Source organism: Centruroides vittatus, unplaced genomic scaffold (assembly GCF_030686945.1).
Source record: "Centruroides vittatus isolate TY-2023 unplaced genomic scaffold, ASM3068694v2 contig_18, whole genome shotgun sequence".
Lineage (NCBI taxonomy): Eukaryota > Metazoa > Arthropoda > Arachnida > Scorpiones > Buthidae > Centruroides > Centruroides vittatus.
In genome coordinates this window covers 1,467,904-1,491,339 of record NW_027121101.1, presented here as the reverse complement: position 1 = coordinate 1,491,339, position 23,436 = coordinate 1,467,904, and the positions used below count along the sequence as shown (strand labels likewise).

General features: G+C 28.1%; 1 protein-coding gene across 1 annotated transcript in view; it reads left to right on the top strand.

Moving 5' to 3' along the window:
• The window catches only part of LOC136969539 (transcription initiation factor IIA subunit 1-like), a 57,437-nt gene extending 34,024 nt beyond the window's left edge, over positions 1 to 23,413 (top strand). Inside the window, exons 5-10 of the mRNA XM_067263741.1 lie at positions 7,709 to 7,807; positions 8,502 to 8,625; positions 8,710 to 8,804; positions 8,954 to 9,094; positions 22,544 to 22,633; positions 22,705 to 23,413. Coding sequence (XP_067119842.1) covers positions 7,709 to 7,807; positions 8,502 to 8,625; positions 8,710 to 8,804; positions 8,954 to 9,094; positions 22,544 to 22,633; positions 22,705 to 22,812 — 657 coding nt within the window. The 3' untranslated portion in view covers positions 22,813 to 23,413. The remainder of the gene's footprint in view (positions 1 to 7,708; positions 7,808 to 8,501; positions 8,626 to 8,709; positions 8,805 to 8,953; positions 9,095 to 22,543; positions 22,634 to 22,704) is intronic.
• The last annotated feature ends 23 nt before the right edge of the window (positions 23,414 to 23,436 follow it).

Here is a 23,436-nt window from a genome sequence, read left to right as displayed (position 1 = left end):
TTGCCGCAGCTTTCCTTGACACTGCAGCAGAGACAGGCATGCCTACAATAGTGCATTCAACGTCAAATATGGATGCAGGTGTGGCATCACATCATCATTTCAGATGAAGCCTGGTTTTATGTACAGCATCATGATGCCCATATCCATGTGTGGAGGCACCGAGAGGAATGATCGTTGCCAGTTTTCATTCATCATTTTGCAGTCCCAGTATTTGGAGTGATGGTATGGGATGCCAGTGGTTACACATCCTGGTCACCTCTCGTTTGGATAGCTGTCATTACATTTCTGATGTGTTAAGGTCCATTGCTGTGTGTTATCTTCAAGTCTTCCGTCATGCTTCCTTTTAATAGGACAATGCATGACCTCATGTTGCCTATGCTGTTCTGACTTTTCTGAATACAGAGGGTGTTCAATTGTTGCCCTAGGAAGCATGTTCTTCAGGTCTGTCACCAATTGAGAATGTCTGGTCAGTAGTTGCCGAGAAACTGGCACATCATTCTCGCCAGCCAGTATGATAGATGAACTCTGGCATAGAGTTGAAACTGCATGGACTGCTGTATCCATACCTGCCATCCAAACTCTGTTCAACTTGATGCCCAGCTGGATTACAGCTGCTGTTATTGCCAGAGGCAGCTGCTTTGGGTACTGATTTCTGCATACTCTTTACCTTAAAATTACCTGTCAATCATGTCTTCCTCCCATTATACTGTATATGTATAATAAATATGATTCTGCAGTTTGCTTTCCTTTCTGGTGTAGCATTTTTAATGCCCAACAGTGTAAATGGGTAAAATACAGAAGAAAAATTTGTATTTGGACATTGATGCTAATTAGTTGAAAAGTTACACTAAGCTGGAGGTGTTTGAATTGAATGAAACTCTATTGATGCAAACTGGATGATGAAATGATGGTAATAAGTGATTACAATATAAAGGAACAATTTTCTCTGGAACAATAGTACAGTTTTGAACAAGACTGTAGTATCTTGTAGTACCTCCTCTTGCTTGTATACATGTGATAAGATCGATCACCTAGATAGTACAAGCATCGTTATGCTATCTTGCATACAGGCCTGTGTATGGTACCAAGAAAATATAAAAACAGAACTGAGTGTATTTATTTAGTAAAATATAATTTTTAAAAATTATAATATGTATTTGTATAATAAACAAATATTTCCAAGACATTCTGTTTTGATATAAACAAAAGCAATACAATAATTTTTAACAGATTAAGCTTGCTTTTATTTTCTTTCGAAACCTTTCAATAGTAACAAACAGTTATGAGTTTAAAAGCCAAAAAGTTAAGAGAATATACTCATATAAACATCTAAAACCTGACAGTTATATGTTAAAGCCAAACAATTGCCAGATTATATAGGACTATATTACTACTACTATTATTAATTAAATGCTAGAAGTAGGTGTTAGTCAATATCTCTTGCTAAATTTAATAATTATAATTAATTTAGAAAGTTCTGGAAGAAGAAAATCAGCCCGAAATTACTTAGAATGTAACCTGATATAATCCAGTAATCATTTGGCGAGAATATGCTCTTATAAAACGTAAAGAATAGCAAATACTAGGAAGCTGTTTTTGACTATTAGTTGATTAAAGATGAAGAAAAACCTTTTCTGACATTGCTAATGCAAGGTTTATAAAATATCTTTAAAAATTGTATGAAAAATGAAATACATTTTATTTACGATACATTGTAAGACTTCCAGAAACATCTAAAGAAAAAAAAAACCAAAAACATTAGTCCTCAAAGCCTCCAAACCTCCAGAAAAAAAAACACACCTTTGTTTGAAGAAGCCTTCAGATACAGTGAAATAGGATTTTAATTGTTTTGCCCTATCCAGAATGATGCTGATTAGGATCTTAGAAGAGTTGATGATTGCTATTATTATTACTTATATATGAACCTTTTATTAATTATTAATTAATAAAAGGTTCCTATATCCAAGTCTGGACACTGGGAAATTCTCATTACAAATAGCATTTGAACACTTATGACAGTAACAGAATGTGTTTCTTTTAATTTAGTATTTTATTTAAATATTTAAATTATTTATCACAGAATGCAATAAACATTTTACTATTTAAAACATTACAAATAAGCAGTTATTTAAAAAAACATATTTTCTGTTTGAATTTACATCTCGAAAGTAAACTGTTTTGATTTCAAAAATATCAGTCCAAATAAATAAGACAATAAGTTTTAACAGATTAAAATATTACACTTGTTTACAAATTTATTACTGAATACTTTTCTCTCAATGAATATATCTGAAATTCTTTTATATTTATATAAAAGCAGAATAATAATAGTACTTGATTGCTTCTTGTTATCTCCTATGTTGTTTAGATTAATTCTAAACAACATTGGAGGCCCAAAATTCCTATAAAGAACTTATCACACAGGAACACTTTTTTTGATGGAAAAAGTAGACTTGATATTCTATTTTTTTTACAAAAGGAAATGCATTTCTGGCTATTTGCCCTTCATCAGTCCTTAATCAGTCCTTATGGTAATACTGAAATGATGTCTAATGGTGACTGCTGGAATAACTATCATTCCAGTTTTACCACATTATACATTGAGGACAGATGAAGGGCAAATGGCCAGAAATGCATTTCCTTTCATAAAAAATAAAATATAAAGTCTACTTTTTCCATCAAAAAAGCATTCCTGTGTGATAAGTTCTCTATAACAATTTTATGCTTAATTCTAAAGAACACAGTAGTAATAATACAGTAGTACACAGACCATAAAAAGACTATTAAGGCTTAAACAAAATAATGACATAACCCAGGATTATCTTCATTTGAAGTATTAGAAGACTTACATAAAAAATATAATTTTTTCGAGTTTTTTCTTTACATCCTTTTTACAGTCCAATTCAGAATTAACAGCAAAACTGGCTCGAAGATATAACTAAATCTTTGTAAAACAGTGAACATAAATTATTGAAAAATTTACACAGACCTTTTATTGTAGGATTCAGTGCTTTCACAATAAAACACTGATTAAAAATTTCCCACAATATCTACCATGTCTTGAAGTCATAATAGCCATAACTGCTTGGAGTCTTCTGGTGGTCCTTTTGGGTATATTATGGCTTCAAGACATGGTAGATATTGTGAGAAATTTTTAATCAGTGTTTTATTGTGAAAGCATTGAATTCTACAATAAAAGGTTGGCATTTTCATCATTTTTAACTTGTGTAAATTTTTTTAATAATCTATATTTGCTGTTTTATGAAGATTTAGTTATATCTTCAAGCCAGTTTTGCCATTACTTCTGAGCTGGACTGTAAAAAGGATGTAAAGAATAGATTTTTAAAAAAATTATGTTTTTTATGCAATACTTACTGTTTTAATACTTCAAACTATTAAGGTTTTTGTTAACATTATAAGTTGTTTTAAAAATTATTACAATTTAGATAAAATGTAAATTTAAAAAATTTATTTCTTTTTATATTATTCTTATTCTTTCTATTTTTAAAATTTCTGTAGTTCCCCATTTATCCAGATCAAATAGAACCAGACCCAATCCAGATTAATGAAAATCTGGATAATCAAAATTAGTTGGATATTGAAATTCAAGTCTAAAATTCCAAACTGAAAATAATTCTTAATGATTGAAAATTAACTTTATTTGCTTTAACTGACCTGAAAACAATAGGAACATAAAAATTACTCAGTACATATACTTTTACAAACAATATGTATTTTTATCATTGCAAATGTGAGATTGCTACATAGGTACAGTCAGTGGTGATATTCAGCGGGTTTGCACAGGTTCGGCCGAACCCGTTGGTAAAATTTTCAGTTTCCCGAACCTTGTTAAACACACGTAACATTTCTCAGTGGTTTTGTTTCTTTTAAAAAATATATTAAAATATACGTATTATACTCTGTAACACTACTAAACTAGAGCCTTATGCCCCATTCGCACTGAGCATTTCAATCTAGATTGTGAACAAGGTCGGGGACTATGCCTTGGTGCGATCTCTCTCGACCGTTTCAATCTCGACCGAAACGAGGTTTAATTGCGATCGATTCAAGAGAGTTCTTGAAACTAGATCCAGTCATAAGAGAGATCCCACAATCTCATGCACGCGAGATAATACAAGATGGCTGTGGAACACGTGTCGGGCTATGGACAGCGAAATAAAAAGGATATTGTATTTCGAGAGACATTGACATCTGTCTATTATCAGCGGTGCCATTCAGGGTGAAAATTTTTTCTGCCTAAAAAAAAAAAAGAAAAAAAAAAGGTCGACAGCACTAATATAATATTGTTACCTGGTCTTCGCCCAGGGCCCCCTGCATTCCAAATACGCCACTGATTATTAGATATATCGCAAGAAAAGGTATTGTATTTATTTCTAGCCAAAACTTCCATTTTGTTTGTCGGTGATTATTAGGGAAAAATTTTCTGCTAGTGAACCCGTTGTTAAATATTTTGAATATCACCACTGGGTACAGTACATATTAAGATTGTAAATAATGTTTCAGTTCTCACAAATATCACAAAGAATAATTTTGCACTAAATGTGTAAAAATTTAAAAAGAAATGACTATTTAAACCAATCCAGATAAATTGGGTTTAGCTTTTGAAAATTTTTTATAATTCTGAATAAACTTGTTTTTGTAGATAACGTGAATGATGAACTTGCTGACTGTATATCTTTTACATTTCATTCAAGGTTATAATTCCTATAAATGAATAGTTATTTTTTCAATAGCTTATGTCAAAACTATGTGATATTCACCACATTATCAGTTTTTGATAACAATGTATATTGTATAAATATCATAAAGGATATAAGATTTGAATTTTGTAAATGTAATTATTTACAGAAAATGAACTTTTTAAAGATGACCGTTTAACATTTAATAATGTTTAAGAAATATTAATATAATTTTAGAAATATCTTCAAAAATGTTTCTTCTATTGTTATAAAAGTACAGTTTAAATTTTTAATCAAAATTGTTAATGCTTTTAAAATGCTTAATTTCTAATTATGACAGCTGCATTGCTTTTGCATAAACAAGAATACAAGTAAAAAATTTAACATCATTTATATTATAAATATTGAGAGTGCGTTATTTGAAATATTCAAAAATTATTGGATAGAATTAAAATGTTAACATTTAGTTTACTATAACTGAATTTATAATTGAATGTTTTCAGAATTATTACTTCTTAAAGAAGATTAAAAGTTTAAAAATAAAAATAATTAAAAATTAAGTAACTTTGATTTTTTAAAATAAAATTAACAACTCAAATTACATAAATCTTTTGATAATTTAGTAAGATGTGTTTTAATTTTTTTTTAATTATCAAAAGATGGATATAATTTATCTTGGCTGATTAATTTTGTTAAAACATGATTGCATGGTTTGTTTGATTTTCCAACAAAATAGTAATTTGTTGTTCTCTTTATCTATAAAAGATATGATTTTATTGCAAACTCTTTAGTGTTGAAAACAAAATTGAAATTTCGAAAGCCTAAAAATTTCATAAATATCCTATGTTTTACTAACGTACTCAATATAAGGATAAATAATATATAATAGTAGTAGTTTATTTGATCAATGCCAATTATTTTAATTGATTTGCAAATTGTGTTGATGTGAATATGCTGAATTTAATCATAAGTTAAATAAATGTAACAAGCAGTCATTGGCAAGTCTGATTGATCCCTTTTTCTATCAATTTATTTTGTCCTGAGCTGTCTATAAAAATAGTTAAACTGTAAACACTTATTACAGTTATTATCTGGAAATGAAATATTTTTATATTAAACTATCTTCAGTTCTAGATCCTTTAATTAATTTTTTGTAAAAATTAATTACTTAAAGCAGTGGTCCCCAACCCTATGCCTGCGGGCACCATGGCGCCCGCCAATCGTTTTACGTGTGCTCGCCACTGTGCGACCACGATAAAAATAAAAATATTTCGGTTTTGAATAAAATGCTATGTAAAAGTTTTTTCACTTTGAATGATTAACCATTCAAAAGTAGAAATGGCGTCCAACACAGATGAAAGCGAAATGCGACCGATCTCTTTTTCCCCTCTGCCAAATCTGCACCAATGCAATTTCCCATACCTGAAATGAAGTAAAACGGTCCGTTCTGAATACCGTAAAATCAAAGTAGGGAAATGTGTAGGGCCCGTAACTTGGAGTGACCTACAAATTTCAGCAGTCGTTAACTAAAAAAAAAAAAAAAAAAAGGTCAACAGCTATCCGTGTGTCAGAAGTAATCTCTGGCACCGTCTACAAATATTTCTGGGTGACACAATGATATCCGCACCAGGTGTCACCCATGCTAATGTCACATTATATAAGATTTGTTTAGAAGCAACTTATTTAAATGGGGCCCCAATTTAAATTTTGTCTAGGGCCTGCTAGAGGCTTAATCCGGCGCTGTTAACTATGTCCAAATATAAATTCACCTTGAAAAAATAAATGGTGCCCGTTGTCCAGCCGGTATTCTAGAATGTGCTCTTACGTACAAAAAGGTTGGGGACCCCTGACTTAAAGGATCCACAGGTAAAGAAATTTTTCTTATCCAAAATTGTTTTTCCCCCTTCCTCCAAAGTTTGGTAATTTAATTCCAAACCTGAATCCATTTTAAGTATACAAAAGTGCACAGATGCAAGAGTCAATGTGTCCATGATTGTGACCAATACTGTTGTTTTCTTCTATAACTCATATCAGTCATCATTCCAACTTAATCATCTCAGAAGTTTTATATTGTTATTATTTTAATTATGGAGCAAAGAATAAACATTAAAGTTTGTTGCAAGTCAAACAGAACTAATCTGACTGAAACTTTCAGATTTATAACATAATTGTGTGGCAATGATGTTTCCTGTTACTCTTTATGACTGTCAAGAGGATATTGAAGACAGTAAATACTAGATAACCAAATTTAAAAATATTTGAAATTATTTGTGTGGAATTTGTTCCAATAGAAAAAGTGAGTAGAGAATATTATGCACAAAGTGTGGATCATTCAGTTCAAAAATTTTATCAAAAAAAGAATATTGCGGGAAAAAAAGGAGTTACTTCCTGCTTTATGACTATGCACAGCTGCTATCTATTGTGATCAAGTTTTTGACAAAGCATAGGCTTATAGAACTAAATCATTGTCCTTGCTCTCCTGATTTCTCTTTCTTATAGACTATCTTTCTCCTCTTAAAATTGAATTGACATTTAAAGAAAAGTGATTTGAAGGTATAGGAAAACATTAAATATAATATGACAAATGACAAAGAAATTTCTTACAGTAGATTTAAAGTTTAAAAGATATTTCTAACAACAATGTGAGGGAGTGCAGGAATGTGAAGTACCTCAAAGAAATTACTTTGAAGAAAAAGTTTATTGTGTTTCTTATAAATTCACATAATCCAGGAATCAGATTGTCAAACTTTATATGGTAAAATTTTAAATAAAAAATTTTTTTAATCAGTTGAAAATCATATTGTTTAGTTATAAAAAATTTTTGATTTATAAATTTCTTCTGTTTGGATATTTTTAAACAATAATATTGAGTATTGGAGATGTATTTAAATAAAAAATTGTTTTAGAATATTGAAGAAGATAATTTAAATATTTCAACTATCTTATCTGATAGGAAAAAAAATTAACAGTTAGGGAAAGCATTATTATAATTTTACTTTTTTAATTAGGGAGAGGGTCAGAAAACTGTTGCCTTCACAATGCCACAGAAAGTAACAATAACTCTTCCTGCTCATCAGATATCTCAAGCTGGACTACAATCTGTTGTAGTAAGTTTAAAATTTTAACTATGTATTAAAAACAAATTATTTGTTTGTATTCAAATGAAAAAATAGCATTATTACTCATAATTATCATATTTTATGGCATATAAGATGGGACTTTTGTCCAAAAAAAAAAAAAGAAAAGCTAAAAAATCACCTTGCATCTTGTATGTTAAGTTGTGATCATCTACAGGCTAAAGAATTTCCCAAATGGCCTAGATAGTAGGCTATGTGTAACCTCTATATAGCCCAACTCTTGAATAAAAATGTTATTGTTAATTAAATATATTAATAGTATTATTTGCTGTAGCTAAGGAAATTTTCATGTATTCATGTTGAATATTTTAACAGTAAATTTTAATTTTAATGACTTTTTTTAAACTCCTCTTTTTTACCTAATAAATGAAAGTGTGGCATTCTGATTCTACTTTTGTAAAATCAGAATACAGTAAAAAAAATTTGAAGCTGAGTGCCAAAGGTGTGGGGTGGCTTAAATTGAACACACTAAATACTTTTTTCCCTAAAATTCTGTGTTGAAATGGGAGTGCACGTTGTATGCTGTAAAATATGGTAGTTAACAATTATTTGAAACAAGGCAGTTCATAAATTCCCCAAAATAAAATTGATATGGTTGTATGATTGTAATCAAATTATTCTTTATTTATGTATGTATTACTTCAAATTTTCTTTTTGATTACAGTCGGGCCCTACCACATTAACTAATTTACCACCAGAGGTAGCTGCTACTCTGTTACAACAAGCTGCATTGCAACAAGGTAGCATTTTAAACACAGGCCAACAGCAATCAACCACTTTGCAGACAAGTATTATGATTTTGTTTTATATTTTTTTAAAAAAAATTTTGATTTATATGTTTTTCAATTCAAAATGTTTTGTTTTTTTAACAGGTGATCAACCAATTGCAGGTATTCAGTATCAAACATTAATATCCGATCAACGACAAAAACAGTTAGTGACACAAGCCAACACATCAACACAACAAGTAAGGCAGTTTTAATAATTTATAAGTATATGTAATGCTAAGTTAAATATGGAACATTTATTATAATGGAAAATTCTAATATAAAATATTTTTTGTATATTTGATAGTAAATTTTTCTCATATTGTTTAAATTGTAATATAATTGCTAGGTAAGAACTATTACTCAAGTTGATGGCACCAATGATACTAGTGATGACGAAGAAGAAGAAGATGAATTTCGTGATGATGATGAAGTTTATGATGAAGATGGGCAAAATGAAGAAGATAATGACATTCTGGCTGAAGAGGAGGTATTGAGATTAAAATTATTTTTGCAAAAATTCAGAAGTTAAAACATAATGTTTTAACTTATCATTATCATCATCAATAACATAACATCATAACATTATCATCATCAATACAGAAATTTACAGAAATCTCATGTTGTTGATCAGTGAAGATGAATGAGGATAGATATATAAAGTCAAATTATATAATATGTAAATACAGATTACAAATACTATTCATAAAGTCATGATTATACACATAAACATTATATACAAGATGAGACAATCCAAGAATGCAACTTAAAAACTGCCTTTATTCAAAATTTATAGTATGTATGTAGGATACAAAACTAATTATATTTTTTTAGTTTATTAGGCCAATCTTTAATGGATACAAATAGAAAATAATACAATAAATTACAGCTGAATTTTAAAACTTCAACAAATTGTTGCCAATGATTTTCATTTCCCATTATTTTTGTAATCATAAATTAATTTTAATGTATAATTATATTCAGTATTTAAATTAATATTTACAATGAATTAATGAATATTAGAATTTCAATATATCTCAATATTTATGCAAATATGGAAACACTTAACAAATTTTAGAAAAAGAATTTAAAATAAGCATTTAGTAATAGAATTCAACAGTAATAATTTTTAACTGGATTTAATAGATGAAATTAAGTCTACATGAAAGATTTAAAATAAAAGTTTAATCTTTATAATTGAGACTGAATCAACTATTATTCCCTTAGCTAATGAAATTTTATTACAATATAAAGTCCTGCTTCCTTTGGTTTTTTTTTTATTGTAACAAAATTCTGAACTTTTTACTTGAATAAACTTAGAAGAGGTATACTAAAATACTAGAGTAAAGTAAAAAATAATAATAATAAACAAAACAAAATATACAATCTCTTTTCTATTATTCTATTATAAATCTATTTTGTGCATTTTAAATTTTCATTGAGCAGTGAATTAATTAATACTGTGGCAGATTAAAAATGATTAATAAAACATTGTAAAATTTAGAAGTATAGAACTGAAAACTCATTACATATATTATTTTCCTGAGTTAGTAATTTAAATATATTATAAGAATATTGTAAACATGTTTATTTTCCAAAAGTGTTAAAAGTTATAAATGTTAATTTTATAGTATATGTTTGTCATTAATAAGACTATTTTAATGTAATTATTATTCTATTGTTACATTATTTTAATGATTCTTGAGTAAGAATCATTAATGTAATGAAGAATACAAGAATTATTCAATAAATCTTAAATTTTTTTTATTACTGTAAACTTTTCCTACTGCTGCATTTCTTTTATGCAGGAAAATAATGTTTTCTTCTGTAGATGTAATAATGCAAAATTTTTAGTAAGTAAACAGAATACATAATTTGTTTATATAGTAAAACATTTCACTAAAATACTTTAAAATGTTTTAAAAAATAAATGAATAATGAGCTAAATATACAAATGTTATAATGAAAATTTGCACAAAAATTATCTTTCCCACAAGTTGCTTTTGAACAAAATTGTTTATACTAAATACTTGAATTTTTTTGCAATTATTTCCTCTTAGGTAACATAAATGACTTCCCTCGATAGTTATTGGAAAATAAAAATGATCTGTATTGCATGTATTTTTCTTATAGTTGCTTCTTAGTTTCAGAATGAAATATTTCCTAGAAGTTTTTTTAATCTGTTACTTATCATTAGAGCAATTCTCTACTCGTGTGTCTTTTATGCAGGAAGCAAATAAATAAATTCATTTTATTATAATTGCTAAATTAAGAATATTAGGCCTATATATAAAAAAATTATTGGATTGATAATCTATGCACTACAAATACCATTGCATATTGTTTTTTTTTTTTGCAGTTTAATCTGCAAATATATACATCATATCAGTTTATAACTCTCTCTTCAGTAGATATATTTAACAATAGAAATCATGCAAAAATATGTAGGTTTGAAATCAAATAAACTGGAAAGAAACTGTTGTTACTATCTTTTTCAATGATTATGACATTACAAATAATTACAGCATATATATTAAATTGATAAAATACACAGTAGTATGATATAAAAAAATTAAATATTTAACATCAATCTAGGTATATCATGTTATAATTGAGTTTAAAGTCTGATGTATGTTGATAGCTTCTATAATTGATCATTAACAAGAATAAATTTAGAAAGGAGACTATAAATTTATTTTTAGTTTCTGCAGAAAAGTTCTAGATTTTTGTGCCCTAGCTAAGGCATTTGTTTGTCTGCCAGGTTTTGAATTTAAATAATATTCCTGGCACAGATACTTAAAATCAGTTTTCAAAATCCATTGGGAAGACCATGACATTTATTAAATGATTTATGTCTTTGAGTAATATAAATAATCACTTGCAACAGTTATTTTTATTTCACTTTGACAATATTAAAATATAATTACAGTTATAACATTTTGAATCTAAATCCATAAATCCACACAGATTCATTTGTACTGATAACAATAACCAAATGAGAACATTAAGCAGGATAAATAAGTAAGATTATAATTAGTGGAAATTCAGGTTCTATTTTATTGACTCTGATATTAAAAGGATACGTTAAAACAATTAAAAACTATATTACTTGATGATTTATTAGTTCTAATTATTATTAATGAATAGTAATACATCCAGTGAAGTTTGTCTACTAAATTTTGCAGTACTGTCTTTGACAACAACTATTGCATAATTGAAGTAAGAAATGCCAACAATTTAAACTAGTGTGCTGTAAACAAATAACAAATAAATAAAATGATTGACATTTTTGAAGTTTAAAGCATTTGTTTAAGACTAATAAGAGTAACTGATGGCAATTTCCTATTATCAGCCTATCAGTGGAGACATAACACAAAAAGATAGTTTTTTGTTCATTCATTTGAAGATAATGATATCTATAACTGAGTTCTGATTACAATAAACAAGTTTTTATAGTGTGTTTGAAATTATGTTTTGAGACTTGCTAATTCTGATAACTATATAGCAATATCCCTGATTTCAATAAATGGATTTTACTCTATTTTGATTAGTTTTCAAATCAGAAGCTCGATGCAGAAATTATAGATGAGATGATAGCATTTCTAAATATTTTTTCCACATTATAGTACAATTAATTAAAAATTTTTTAAAATATACTATCATAGATAACCTTAAAGTTTATTAAAATTAAACATTATAGATTACTATTAAAATTAAACACTACATACCATGCATTCAATCTTCTAGCAAATAATATGTATTTGAATTAAATACAAAACAGAATGTTTTCGGTCTCTTTTAGAGGCCTGCATCAAGCTTTACAGAATGTTAGAGGTTCTACTTTAGAACATTTTTTAACTTTGTGAGCAAATAAAAGTTAAATATACAAATGAGATTGACAGTAAATAATCTTTATACCTATATTACCTCTTAGTTTAATCTGTTGGTCATTTAGTAGTTTTTTTTGCCTTCGATTCAAATTAAATAATCAAATAATGTAAAGAAATTTTACTTTCATTTAATTATTAGGCTAATTCATTATAACATACATTAATATATAATCTGCCTATAAGGTTTTTTTTATTGGATATAGAAATATCTAGATTTTTTTCCCTCGGTATTTTCATTCTTAATACCACATGGAGTTGTAAAATGATCATTGCCATATTGAATGCTACAAAACAGCAAGAGTGAAGATTGTATTGTATTATCATAAATTAGCAAAATTTGTTTAAAATAAATAAATTAAATTGGTCAATAAAAATTAAAAATCCAGGGCAAAGTATATTTGCCCTGGATTTTAATTTTTATTACAGAAGTACAGAAAGATATTTTTAAGTCTTACTGAATGCCCATTCACAATCACTGGAGCATAGTTATCATTAGCAGAATTGATTTGTCTTTATAGACCCTTCTCCTCCTATATGTATGCAAATTGATTTTGTATACATATAGGTGGAGAATAGCTTATAAAGAAAGATATAGACTTTGCTAATGTTAATTGTGTTCTGGTGATTGAGAGTAGATGTTCAGTAAAATAAAATATATATTTTTTAGTTTGTTTCAATATTGCATAAATGGGACAAGTTATTTGGTTTTTACCAGTATCTTAAAAAAATGAGTCTCTGGATTATTTCAATATATATGGTATTTTAGTATTCTAAAATATTTTCAAATTTAATAGAAATAGGTTTTGTTTTAAAAGTTAATTGTATATGTAACATTTATTTTTTGAATGTTACTTGTTTTATGCAAGAATCTAATATATATATGTACATTAATTGAAGAGAGTTTCAGTTTGTCAGACTTAGTTTGAGTGAACAGCTGGGGGCTAAAAATACTGTTCAGATATTAAATTAAAGTTCTTATCCTGTAGGTGATGCTGCAGAAGAGAGATTTGAGAAAGATACAGTGGTTTGGGCATGGCAAAGGTATAATGTTAAGTCTATGGGACAAGTCTATGTTGGGATCCCACCCCCTATTAACTTTACCCTGACCAATTTTGTGTGTTTTATGGTTTTATTATTTTAAATGCTGAAATTAATAAATGTACATTTTAGTTACTAAGTCCATTGTTTTTTTTTATTCTCTCCCAACTCAACCTCATCAATCTCCCATTTCTTTATAAGCCCAAGCGACACCAGGCATATGCAGCTAGTACTTTTTAATAGGCAGCTATATCATTATAACTTGTTTACAAATATACATGTTTCATAATTTAATTTATATATAATTTTTTAAATTTTAGTTTAAATAAGACATGTTTAAAATTTAGATTAATTATATGAATTTGTAATCTAGTTTACTTATATTCTTTTCAACCTTTTCATATACAGTATATATATTATATAAAATTTCATTCTCTAAGGGGTGCTCTGTCAAAATGGGTATCATCATGAAAACTGGGTAGTACTGAAAATGCTGTTGCATGTTTGGCTAATGTTCTTTGAAATTATTTATTTGACAGAGAAAGCTTATTCATAGGATGTGTGTTTAGACGACATCTTTCCAGACAAGAGAAGTTATCTTTGTTTTATACTAAATAGATGTTTTTTTTTTCCTTCTTTTTTTAAAATAAAGTAATAGAAATCTTTTGAAGGACATTAAGAAAAGTAAATGCACACAATATTCTAATATGTTCATAAATTCTTGTAGTCTGATTGGCTGTACATAGCTTGATTGCATATAATGATATTCAAAGACAGTCTTGTCTAATTCAAGTTTTTATGCATTTGTTGTTATGAATATATATGAACTTGTTATTTACAATCTTGAATCAGGTTAGAAAATTTGTTATTGAATTTGTCATTTATAATATAAACTGAACTATACATGGATAAACTGTGGGATGGCATTTAATTAGTAGAAATCAGTCAGACTAGTTTTATATATTTGTCATATGATGGAATATATAAAACATTTTTGCGAAAGTCACACTTGTAAACTTTACTTACCTATTTCACTATAATATTCACCAAAAAAAAAAAAGAACATAGTTTTGTTCATTTCTCATATTTCTGCAACTTAAAGGGGAAATGTTTTTTTATAAACAATTTCTAAATAATGTTCATTAATTCAAATTTTGGTTGAAAATAATTAACACTTCCACTCTACTTTCTAAGCTACTAGAAATGTTAGAAGCAGTTATAATATGTAAATGTTAACTGTATAATGTTACTTCTAACGTTACAGAAAATGAAGTATAAAAAGTAAGCAAATTTAATTATATTTTATAAAACATACAGTGGGGCAGATTTAATACTATTTCTTGGTTTTAGGTTAAAAACAAGCTTTAAAAACAATAAAACTAAAAGACTAATTGATGATGTACAACAGGAAATTTGTAAAAGAAATAGGTAAAGCCTGAAGAGGGTGACAATATTTTTAGAAAATTTACCTGAAATGCATAGCTTGTTGTTTTTGTTTTTGAAAAATAAATGATTGTTTTTCTGTTCTGAGTATCCTCGGTGTTCTTTGTCTCTGATAAAAGGCAGTTAAGGGTGAAAAAACAAAATAAACATTTTTAGATTTTTAGTTTTATTGTTTTTAAGCTGTATTTGATGGTTTTAACAAATACAAACTTAATTAATTATGATAAAATAATAATAGTCAAATCATGTTTATCTGGATCAAATGGGATGGGACCCAATCCGGATTAATGAAAATTCAGATAAACTGAAATTCAAGTCTAAAAATTCCATACTGAAATACTTTTTAAGGATTGAAAATAAACTTGTGCTTTACTGACTTGAAAACAATAGGAACATAAAAGTAACTCAGTACATATATACAGGTAACCCCCGTATAACACAGGAGTTATGTTTCAAGAAATTGCCGTGTTATGTGAATCTGTGTATACAAAACAAAGAACTAGTACTAAAAGGGGGGTTAGGTTCCAAAAATTAAAAAACATGCTATTATATTTTCATAATTAAGATAAATATCTTTATTAAAATTTTCTTAAGAAGTGATACATATTAATATAAATTAAACAACACCAAAAGCAAAGCATCAAGATCTGGCAACACTGAAACAAGTTTCAAGAAGGACCACGTGTATCGACAGAAGGTGGGAAAAGAAAATTTACATACTGTACTTATGTACTAATAGTTCACAAAAATTATGCAGAAAAATCTGATAGTACGTACACGCTCAAATGAAAAATGCCAAATGAGGTATTTTTCGCACTTAAAAGCTTTATCACGTTTATTGAACTGTTGTACAGGGATTTCCCTAATTTCAAATTAAATAAAGTTTGCTTTTAATAGTTTTTATTACATTTCATGTTGTACAAGGGTTTTACCCAATTCTCCAACCATGTTAGAGTGAATCCATGCTATAGAAATGCCGTGTTATACGGGTGTTACCTGTATATATATGTGTACTGAGTAACTTTTATGTTTCTATTTATGTAACTTTAATCCTTGCAAATGTAAGAATGCTACATAGGTACATACTAAAGTATTGAGTTCATAAATAATGTTTAAACAATTTCACAAAAATAAAAATTTTTATACAAAAATGTGTAAAAATTTAAATACTAGTGAGTACTCAGACCAATCTAGATGAATGGAATCTAGATAAACAGGGTTTGCTTGTACCATACAAATAATACAAAAATTAAATATTTTTGGTATTTTATTTTGGTTCAGTTTGTAATGTTTGGCATTCTCTAAATTTATATTTTTTTCTTGCATTCTTAACCATTGAATTTATAGTGTTTGATAGAATTCTTCTTAACCTGATGATGATCTTTATTAAAGACCAAAAACATTTATTATTAAGCACTGTTTTGCTGCTTAAAAGATTGAGAGTGTATTGTACAATACAAATGTTTGTCAGAAAGAATCAAAACTTCCACTTATTAAAAAGTGCTTATAACAGGTAGATAAAAGTGGCCTTATACAGCTAATGTTTGCATACAGTGTGTTATACAGTGAATGACAACTGGAAACTGTTATACAGTAAAACCTGTGTAAACTGAAATTGCATGGTTCTGAATATTTTTTCCAGTTTGGCAAGTTTCTGTTTTGAACAGGTTTCTTTTTAATATAAAAAGATCATCCTGTTCCAAAGAACTTTTTCCACTTAGGCAGGTTTGTTTTATTCAGGTTTCACTTTAGACAGGTACGCTATTAGACTACTCTATTTGACTTACACTATTAGATTACTCAAAATTTGATATGTTGTATGTCATATGACAATGATTATATGTGATTTTCATATTTATATAATGAAAAATATACTGTAGAAGAACATGAATTTAAAATTAGTTAGTTGATCAAGAATTCAGTTTTCTTAAGAATTACCAGATGAAAAAATATTTCAGTAATCTTATTTCTAAACTGGTATTCTGAAAATTTGAGTAAAACATATCATAAATGAAAGGATTCAAATCTGATGCATTTAATATTAAATGAGATGGGGCATTTGAAACATTTTGTATATGTGAAATATATTTTTATAAAATATTCTTAATATCTTGATGGTGTGATAGTTTAGGACTGTTTTTTAAAGTGGCTTTGAACGAACATTTTTTTGTGTGAAACCACAAGTACTAGTTTTCTCTGCATTGTCTTGGGCATTTGTATATGTATATTAGTATAGCACAGACATGGGCAAATGCGGCTATTTTTGAGTTACATGCGGCTCTTGCCGAAAGTGTTAATTTCTGTTTTTTATTATTATCTTTACAATTTTATTTTTATAATTTTGTGAAAATATGTTTATTAAAAAAAAAACTCAATATTTGTTTTATATTATATAATAAAATTGTGCGCCTTACCATACTATCCGCCACGACAGTACAGAACTGCGGCTCCCATGCAATTCGCAAAACCTACATTTCGGCTCCCACTGAACTCTTGCTTGCCCACCCCCAGTATAACATTTTGAGGCTAATTTATATTTTTACTAATAGGACAATGCTCTGTTATGTTGCTTGTATTCTGATGATTGGTTTCAAAAATATGAGCATTCTAATAGTGAACTGTCCAGTTCTTGGGCCTTAATTCTATTGAAACTGCTGAGATAAATTAAACTGTCAAGTACACAAGAATAAAGATCATCAAATTATAATTTTTTGAAGATCTATTGTTTGAACATTTCAGATGATACAGAAAAAAACTGATGGAAAATATCCCATAGAGACTAGGCTATATTTTGTTTTTTTGAAAAATTATTGAAAAAATGAAAAATTATATCAGTAAATATCTAAATTGTAATGATAGGCTAGTGTGTTAGAAAATTTAAAATTATGTATTAAGAATATTTTAGCTAGGAATTGTAATATTTAATTATGAATAATCTTAAAATTTTACCATCTGCTTTCAACTAGATTATAATAATCTGCTTAGCAGATGTTAATTTAATAACAACAAATATTTTGAGTCTTGTATTTATCAGTTTAGATCTATAAAATTTCAGCAATTAAGACAGTTGTCTTTAATCTTCTATTCCTAATGGCCATATTTTGATTCATCATTTTTGGATAATTGTTAGCTATAACTGTTTGAAACATTCTTTGATCCATATTGTGCAAATTAAGAGATATATCCAATTTTATTACTTTGTATTCATATAATAAATGCTGTTTAAAATGATATATTGTAATGTTATATTTTAATAAGAAGAAGCATCTATATATTCAAGCTAAGATTCTATATTCAGTGCACAACAGAACTTTTTAAGTCAAGGTGCCAGTCCCCACCTGAATAATAAGGTTGTATTCAAGACAAAAAAAGGCAACAAACTGAAATTATTTTAGATGTAGTAGTGTTAACTGTTTATTTAATATAAAATATTTATATTAAACTGATAAATTCATTTTATAAAAGTATATAGCTCAATTTCTTTAAAGATAAAGGTGAATGACGCACATGAAGAATGTAAAGTCTTGCGCTTCAAAATATATGATATATCAATACTGTATTTAGTATAAGCATTAATGTTGTGTACCCAGTGTTAAATCTATACTGATATACAAATTAAACTAATTCTAATAATGCTGCCATTTTGTCGGTAATTTAAAAAATTTTCACCTTTTGATAAATATAAAACACCCAGCCGGAGAGGGAAAAAATCCCGGTGCGTGTGTTAGTTTGTAGTGTTGATTATTTCACATTCAAACTTAGAATGAAAGTACAGTCAGTTTATATTTTGTTCCTTTATTTGTAATCTTGTACAAGGTGTTTAGAGATTTGTTTGTTTGTGAAATAAAAATCATAAATAAATGTTTTCCAAGTAAAAATATAAAAAATCAATTTACGTAATTAGCTCTTTTTGTACCAAAAGGATTAAAAACCAGTTTCACCTTCATTAACAAATCCTATATTTATGCTAGCGATTAAAAGTTATTTTTGTGTTGAATGCTAATGAAACAGATTTTTCATTATAATAAAATTTTCATTGTAAATATTGTAAAAGTTTTAGCAATTTTTCTTATTGCAATGGAATGGTGGAGTGTTGCAATTCTGTCAAACAAGCAATTTCTGGCATTGAGTTTAGTGTTACCTTTGTCTAAAATAATAAACAATGTCGTCACTTTCTCGTAATACTTGAATGGTACAGTTTTTGCGATATTAAATGCAGTTGACATTTATTTTAATCTGAAGCACTTAATATTAAAATTGCAAGTTAGAAATTGTAGCTATGAATTGTTTTTAACAAAATTATATTTAGGTTAAATATATATCTCTCTAAAAAGTGATTGTCATATGCCATCATTTCTCAACCTTGCTGTGCGATGATGGGCAGGTGGTCCACCGACAGATTTAAGTTAATAAATATTAAAAGGTTGTTCAATGATTGTTCACTTTTAACAGTTTACTTTCAATTCAATTAATTATGTTTTCATGTGTATTCAAAACACACTTAGATTTATTATGTTATAAATGGCACAGCATGTCCCAAATGTTGGTAATCCCCACATTGGTTTAAAAGAAATTTAGGCCTACATAGTGTTTTGTAGAATTTTTTCAGACATTTTACTGGATTTTGACTTGAAAGGTTAGAAATGCTGTCATATGCAATACACAAGGCATAAAAAGAGAGTTTGCCTGTAAATGCAACAGATCTCATAAGAATTTGTGTGACTTTAAAAGTCTGCCTTTTGTTGATCATTTACTTGATAATAAGTTATGAAAAAATGAGTAAATGTTTAAAATTTATAGGTTTATAATTTAAATTTTATATTTTCATCTTTATTTCACTAATCATTATGATGTAATATATAAACAGTTTTCAATTATTAACTAAAACTTTATGAACAAAACATTTGTATGTAAAGAGATAATTAAGAAATCCATCTTAACCCTGTTTTTATACACACAGTTTTACTCAAAATATCTTTTTGAATTTTACATTTATTTTACTTACTCTGAGAAGAATAAGAATTCATCATTAGGATATAAAACGATTCAAAGTTATGATAGATTCTGTTAATCTGTTTATGAATTTATGGGTTTCCATTTAAAAGAAACTTCCATTTTGTCTTTAAAGTAGCTTATAATTAATGTCTTAATGCAATTTTGTTTTCTTTTACTAAAATTCTTAAATGGAAGAAACTTGAAGAAATTTAAATTAAATTTCAAAGAAGGTTTAAGTGGTTTGCAGTTGAGGAAAAATTATCAATAAAAAATTTTTTGTTAAAAAACATTGCCAAATTTTATTTTGTACAAATATCTTCTAAAATATGCCTTCTTAGTTTAAACAAGTATGCTTTTTGAGATGAGTTTCTATTTTAATCGTTCTTGTTTGTAAGGGATAAATTACACAAATCAATTGTATTTGTGGCAGGTATTCATTCACCTTTTGAAGAAGTATGCATAACATACTTCTTTTAACTCAGTTAGCAACAGAGGAATTTATAAACTTTAAAAAATTCAAAAATAAAATTACATTTGATAAAATCCAGACTTAAATGTAGAAGACAATACTATTATTATTACTACTAGAAATTGTTTTTGACTGCCCGGGTTTACCGTCAGGTAGATTTTAGAATAATTTATTCAAATTTGGGAATTGTTAAATTAAAATTTGTTTCTATAAATTCAGAATTTGCATTTCAAATCTTAAATTAAAACTTCTTTTTATATTCAAGATTTAAATTTAATAACAATAAATCATCTAGTTTTTCATACCCTTAATTTCAGTGTATTGTCACCAAACACTAATATAACCAATTAACAATTAATATTAACAAACTTTCTTACATGTAAGATTTAAAATACAGAATATAGATCTTGGCATTTGTTAGTTTATGTTTAGTGTAAGCAAAATTTTAGTTTCGTTCGTTCTTATGTCGATGTTTATCGTAATTCTTTTGACGATCCGACGGCGGAACGACAAAGTTCCAAAGCGTTTATCAGTAAATACCATTTGAAAAAATAAACAAACCAGACGACGTAATGTGCTTGCCCATTACTCAAAGAAGTGGACCGTGTGTGATGAAATGTTCAAGATCAACGAGCATAGACTCTGAATATTTTTCTATAAATTTAATTTGTTTTGGTTCGAAAGCCATCATTCTAAAAACCGGCAGACGACAGATCCAGGTAGTTCGAAAACAATTTTTAGTAATATAAACTTGTAGGCTTGTATATTTGTCTGGATTTTATTTGTCGACAAATACAAAATCATTATTTCCAGAATTAACTATTACCAGAAAAATACTTTAATGGAGTTATGTTCTGTACCTAGGCTTAAAAAAATTTTTTTTTAATATTTGGAACTAACTTAAAATCCTATGCTTGCTTATATCAAATTGTACTTAATTCTGAATATAAATAAGTATACTGGTACATATTTATATGCTTAAAAATATTGAAATAATAAACCGCTTATGATCAATGCACCTTATTTTTTTATTTCAATATGGTGAATAAATTTTTTATTTATTAAATTATATAATACTCTAAATAAAAAGAAATAAACTAATTGTTTTTTGGTAGATTTTTATTAAATATTAGCATTGCCTAAGGTTTATAAATTTAAATTTCTCTGTTTAAAAAAGGAGGAGAAAAAAATTAATTGTTATATTCAAAGGAAAGAATGGTTACATAATTGGAAATTCTAATTATATATGTAGAATTTTTTGTCTGTCAGTAGAATTGTGATAGTCAAGCTAGGATATTAGCTAACCTTCTATTTAGTTAACAAAGTGCATTCACCCATAGCCAGCCATTTTATGTATTGATGGAAAGTAATAATTCTTTTTGAGTACTTTCCGATAGTATTTTTTACTATTATTACTAATACACAAAAATCTTCAATTTGCTGTATTTATTATTCATATCTAACTGTTGTTTTTAATTGCAAAATACAAATAACGTGTAGACAGAGAAGTGATTTATGACTGCCATTAAATTGTCAAATGACGAAATTACTATAAAAATTTCATTATTAGAATTAGTTACAGGTGCATAAGTACTGTACATGTAGGTTTTAAGAAGTTTGCCCAAGCCCCAAGCAGCAAAATACGAAAATTTTAATTATAGGATATCGGATCATTTACAAGGAAATACGCTCGGTCGATTCGAAACATCGATGATGATAATACAAGAGTATTTACGCCGATCTGTATTCTAAAAACGGGCACTTTTCTGCCCAGATAGGTTAACTCACCTCCGACAAACATCTATTTCTCCTGGCAAATGCAACGACAATTAAATAACTTTAATTGCTTAATAGCATGCGACATTTGGGCAAAAATTGAAAATTAATTCAACCATTCCTTAACGTTTAGAGAAATGCCAAGTAGTGCCAACAACTATCTCCGGGCCAGTAAACGCGACGTTTAATTAAGATAACATTTTCGAAGTTTATAAGACTTCGATTACGTTTGCCGTACGAGTTATTGCCAAATAAAAGAAATGGCGGATGGTGAGAAACGATTAAGAAATTCGTCGCTTTTTAAAAATTCTAAACGCTTATTTTTCAGGATCCGTTAAATTCGGACGACGACGTCAGCGAGGAGGACCCATCCGATCTGTTCGATACGGACAACGTGGTCGTCTGCCAGTACGACAAGGTAAGTTTCGTTCTCACGCGCCGCTTCCTCTCCGATCCTTTCTAATCTCGTCATTTCCGTCTTTGACGCAGATCACCCGAAGTCGAAATAAGTGGAAATTCCACCTGAAGGACGGCATCATGAATCTTCGCGGAAGGGACTACATATTTCAACGAGCGATGGGCGACGCCGAATGGTAACGTTTCCGGCCGGGCCGACTATTCCTCCAAAGCAGTCTTTCACAAATTATTAAGATAATATAAAACAAAACAACAAACATCGTTTGGAACATTTCGTATTCCTTGTCACAATTTCGCATCGTCGTTTACATCCCCGAAAGAGACACTCCGGCTCGCAGCTCCCGTATTGTACAGTGACAGCCAAACACACATTATTATTATTATTTTGCTGTCCGGCTAATCACGTTTACTTTTTTCTTTTGTACCGTTTTCCATACTAACCTATTTATTGATGTTACCCCTTTGTATTAAAGAAAGAAGTCTTCCCTTTTTTCGGTTCGTCCGGTAGACTCTCCGTAGAAATGAGTGTGATTATGTAAATATATATATTCGACGTATTTCGTATCGGAAGTGCCAAGTTACTGGCAATAATTAAGATTTTTTGAAAAACAAAAATTGGAAAGTTGGGCATTAGGGTTTATTACCATATGTAGCTTTTTTTCTTTCTTTTCCTCCTCCTGTTTACTTTTATGGGATAAGAACTATTCGTGTATATGATTCTTTGTACAAATTTGTGAGGAGTGATGTAATTCGAAAATAAATGTTAATATTTGATATTTAAGAGATTTCTAACGTGGTCGGAAG